This window comes from Phyllobates terribilis, unplaced genomic scaffold (assembly GCF_046119375.1).
Source record: "Phyllobates terribilis strain yellow unplaced genomic scaffold, ASM4611937v1 Scaffold_3__8_contigs__length_932513732, whole genome shotgun sequence".
In the NCBI taxonomy this organism is placed as follows: domain Eukaryota; kingdom Metazoa; phylum Chordata; class Amphibia; order Anura; family Dendrobatidae; genus Phyllobates; species Phyllobates terribilis.
The window spans coordinates 79,064,429-79,068,789 of record NW_027362763.1 but is presented as its reverse complement, the minus strand read 5'-3'; the positions used below and the strand labels follow the sequence as shown (position 1 = coordinate 79,068,789).

The following is a 4,361-nucleotide window of genomic DNA, read 5'->3' as shown; positions in this document are numbered from 1 at the left end:
GACTGGCACCATCTACATGTGGCCTCCTGACCAGCAAAGAACATCTGCTGAAGAAGGAGGTTCCTCCAAGAACATCTCCTCGTCCTTCCATGCAATTCTTAATTTAAAAATAAAACTTTCAAATTGATTAATGTCCCTTTGGATTTAATAGACAGTTATGGGGCGTCAGTACTATACGTTATACATGTTTGATGGGTGGGCTCCAAACAGGAGAATATCTGTTACATGTCTCCCATTAATCCTCTAAACCTCAACCAAAAGTGTAGGCGAGGACCAGTGATTCTGTTACACCTAAGAATGACGGTCAATGTAGAAAAAACATGTTCTGATCTATAGATTTTATCCATAGACTTGGACCTTTTTACCTAATATGGCTCTACATAAGTGTTATGCACAGGGACCAGTTGGATTCGGTGCTGGGCGTCCTGGGGAGCCCAGGGGTCACATCCCCACTGTCACATAACCTTCTGTATTCTAGTGATCACTTCTGAGACCACCCTTCTCACTAGGGCTGTGGGGTCAGTAAGACAATCTCCACCTGTGATAATGACTAATAACAAATTTATAACAGCAAATAATAAAGAATATTCAGCAACTTATGCAGGAAAATCATTTATATTACACAATATTAACAACATGGACGGTTTTACATTTTTCTACCTGGAGTAGGGGGCGGTACGTTCCTCTGATTTAGGTGCCTGGTGAATGGTGGGATCTACTTACATAGGACCTCCAGTGTTGATGTGTTGATGACTGACCAGTTCATACACAATGCCCCCATAACAGTGTCAGCCACACAGTGCCTCCCTAACATTGCCGTTGATGCCATGCTAGCCACATTGTGTGCCATTAGTGCTGTCTTGTCCATTCTGGGCATCACTTTAAGCCACAAGCCAGAGAAGATACATGGGAGCAGTCGATAGCGGGTGCTGACCCGGATCTCACAAGGTCTTCAGGGCAGAGAGTGTGGCACGGCCATCTACATACTGTGGAGCCCGGGCTGCATGTTGCGCTCACGTGGCCTAAATGTCCCTTAGCCCTGGTGCACATTATAGCTCCGGCTCCTCTTCCTCTCAATGACCCAGCGTTTTATATAATAACACAATACGGACAATACATGAACCAGGTGACATGTCGGAGACCAAACAGATGACCCTGAAAAGAGTCATAACATAGACACACGTAAGTGAAGACATTGGTGGACTTTTTGGCAGTCATTGTCTTGAGTCCTGGATAAGTCTATAGGTCTGGACAATCCCTGCCATGTTCCCCAATCCTCACTTAAGCTTCAGGTTTATCCACGCGTCCTTTAATGGGTTGATTTGGTCAGTGACCCCACCACATTGTTGTTTTTCAGTCCATTCTGTGTAGTTTTGGTTTTACGGTCTGAGTTCTCGCTTTGCTGGAAGATAAATCTGCTCACGAGTCGTCACCTGCAGAAGGTTTTCTCCAGGATTTCCCTGCTTTCCTCAGAACCCATTTTACTCCTTACCTTCACGCGTCTTCCAGAGCCTTAGACAGAACATGATGCTGCCATATCCTTATTTTAGTATAAGGGTGATCAGTGATGTATCCAGAAGCTCGAGGGCCCAGATGCTAAATCTCCATCAGTTCCTCCAACTGACACAGGTCTTTAGTAGTAATAATCTAGACTCTTTACATATGGGACAAAGGGACCTTTTTGGCTCCCCTAGTCTCTAGGGCACGAAGGAGACAGTAAACCCTGCACTTATTATAGGCAAGCCCCTGGGAGAGGTGGGTTTTTGGTGGTGTGTAGTAATGGACTTACCAAAAACTTTCATCATAGCTTTTTTTGTCAGAAAACTGGCGTAATCTGCTTTGAAAGGTATTAAAAAAAATTGAGCAAAGAGGAGTTGTACAGAAATATTCCGACTTTTAAATTTTTTTTCGGCAGTTTGAAGAAACTCCGCCAAATTGGGCAGAGCTAGAGAGGAGCCGGGACTGGATGGGACATGGCTATGTCCACCTGTCAAATTCTGCAAGAGCGTTGGCGTTTCTTCTGCCAGTAATGCTACTTCAGTCCGTGCACAACTTTAGTCTTAATATATCGGCCTCACAGTATTTTATAATGGCCAAAAAAACTGATTTTCAGCCATGTCAGAAACTTTCAAGATAATTTATAGTCTCATCCGCCATCTTGTCCGTGTCTTGGAATCCTGAGAATGAGTGCTAGTCTGGGCAATCCAACAATCCCATACACAATGAGGGGTCCGCATACTTGACCTCCACTCCATTCATTATGGAGCCCACATTTGGGATTAGTGGGGTCTTTAGTGATTGGGCCCCAAGCGATCAGTAATTATCCCCTGTCCTATGGATAAGTGATAACTCACCATCTTGTTCCAAACCTTTAAGGTGAAGGCCCATTTGCACATCGCCTGTAGAGCGTCACACAGATTCCCTCATATTACGGAGCTGCAGACGTTCTGCCATGTTAGATTTCTTTTTATGGAGGAACTTTCCCTAGAAACATTGTATTGGAATCTAAAGAAGAAAAGACGCCTCCATATGAACTTGAGGACACCTGAAGGAGCAGCATGGCCCTATACAATGAGAATATACGGCATGTGTCCTCTGATGATACCAGTATTTTCCACCATAACATGGACCTGTGTAATGGACAAGTAGCTACTACCAAACCCCAAAATCTATTGTAACCAGAGATAACACTATAAAAAAATTAAAGTTGCTTTTATTTTATTATTTAAATAAAAAATTCCCAAGAAATCTTAAAAGTTGACAATCAGGCGTCCACCATCCATATTTCCACGTATTCAGTAATAGCTGATGGTTGGTGTGACACATGTGCAGCCCAGAGTCACCACCTCGCCCTCCAGTCTGTAGGAGAAGCTGCAGCCTTTCTGCTCCCGTCGTAGGACCATCACCTCCTGCTGGATGGGGAAGGAGATCAGGTCTGGACTTTCATGGCCATCAGCGTCTACACAAGCAAAAGTCAGACAATCGGCCTCGGCAATGACGACAGGGAACCTGTTGGGATCTGTGCAGAGACTGGGAATAAAAATACACAGTGAGAGAAGCTGTGTAACACCTGGTCCATGTCCGCGCTCCTTGTCCTCATCCTGCAGATTCTCGAGGCTTTTTCTTCAGTCTTCTATAAATCTCCAGTTTCTCCCTCCATACAAGGTTATTCTGGGTGATGTCAGAGCCGTGCCGCGCGCTCTCAGCTTCTCTCCTTCATGTTTCATTCCTAATAACTGCAGCTGCATCTCCCTCCTCCCCTGAAGTCTATTTGGGGACAGGGGAGATTTCTGAACGGTTACTGGGAGCTTGTAGGCAGGAAAAGAAGAACGAGAGGCGGCTAGAAGGTGGGAAGACGTTATTCTCCACTAAAGGGGTTATAAAAGCATCCCGACAAGCTATTCCCTGCTATTGTAACTCTACTGAAAAGATTATTTTCTTTCTATACTTTACTAGACGTCCTTCTATAGGAGACTCCGGGAATCTCCACCGGACTGTATCACTATTCAGCGCTGCTTGTAATGTGACAGGTTGTGATATTACCTGTATTCCCAGGGGGACAGAGAGCGGGTGGGACCGTCCTCCATCTGCACCGAGCCGTCCATAGAGCTGCTGTCTATCAGACTGATGTCCACTGTCATACTGGTCGGCAGGCGCCGGTTCCTTCTTCCAGGACATCTCTGTCTGCCCTCTAGAGGGAGCTCTTCACCCCTAGATCCTTCCTGATCATGGGGCAAATCCTCCTCTGGTAGAAAGGCCGACGAGCTGAAGGAGACCAGGACGGCCGTCTGAGAGATAGGGAAAGATGGGGAGAACATGGAGAATGATTCACATCATTGCAAACAGAAGAGGGGAAACTTGTCTTGTGCAGATGACGTTTGCCTTGAAGGGGTTGACCCCTTTCAGAATAGTGACTATCATGGGCTACAGTGGCTGTAACAAAACAAACTGAGTATTACTCCCCCTCCCTGGGTCTAACTCCAGCTCTCCGCTGCTGCCGGATCTCTGCTGATTGTCTGCAGCACTGACATCACATCGACAACTCTGCAGCCAATCATGGCTGTGTTCAGCTCACTGATTGGTTGCAATGCTGTCAACTTGATGTCAGCACTGCAGACAATCAGCACAGACCAGGCAGTGTCGGAAAGCTGGAGTTAGACCTGGGGAGGGTGAGCAATACTTGGTTTGTTTTCTTTTATATATATATATATATATATATATATATATATATATATAAAACAATTTCTTACAACCCCTTTAACAAGGCTGAGTCTATTATCTACCTTTAGAGGGAGAATTACAAATATTATGTGTCCTGTCTCTTTAAGAAATGTAACGTCACCACTAGTGATGGGAGCAGC

General features: G+C 45.2%; 1 protein-coding gene across 1 annotated transcript; it reads right to left on the bottom strand.

The window, feature by feature from the left end:
* Positions 1-2,795: 2,795 nt before the first annotated feature.
* On the bottom strand, positions 2,796-3,641 carry LOC141258445 (interleukin-17F-like). Its single transcript, XM_073673444.1, has 2 exons — positions 3,544-3,641; positions 2,796-3,030 (listed from the first exon to the last, which is right to left on the bottom strand). The coding sequence occupies exons 1-2, from the start codon at positions 3,639-3,641 to the stop codon at positions 2,796-2,798; spliced, it is 333 nt and encodes a 110-aa protein (XP_073529545.1).
* Between the last annotated feature and the right edge of the window lie 720 nt (positions 3,642-4,361).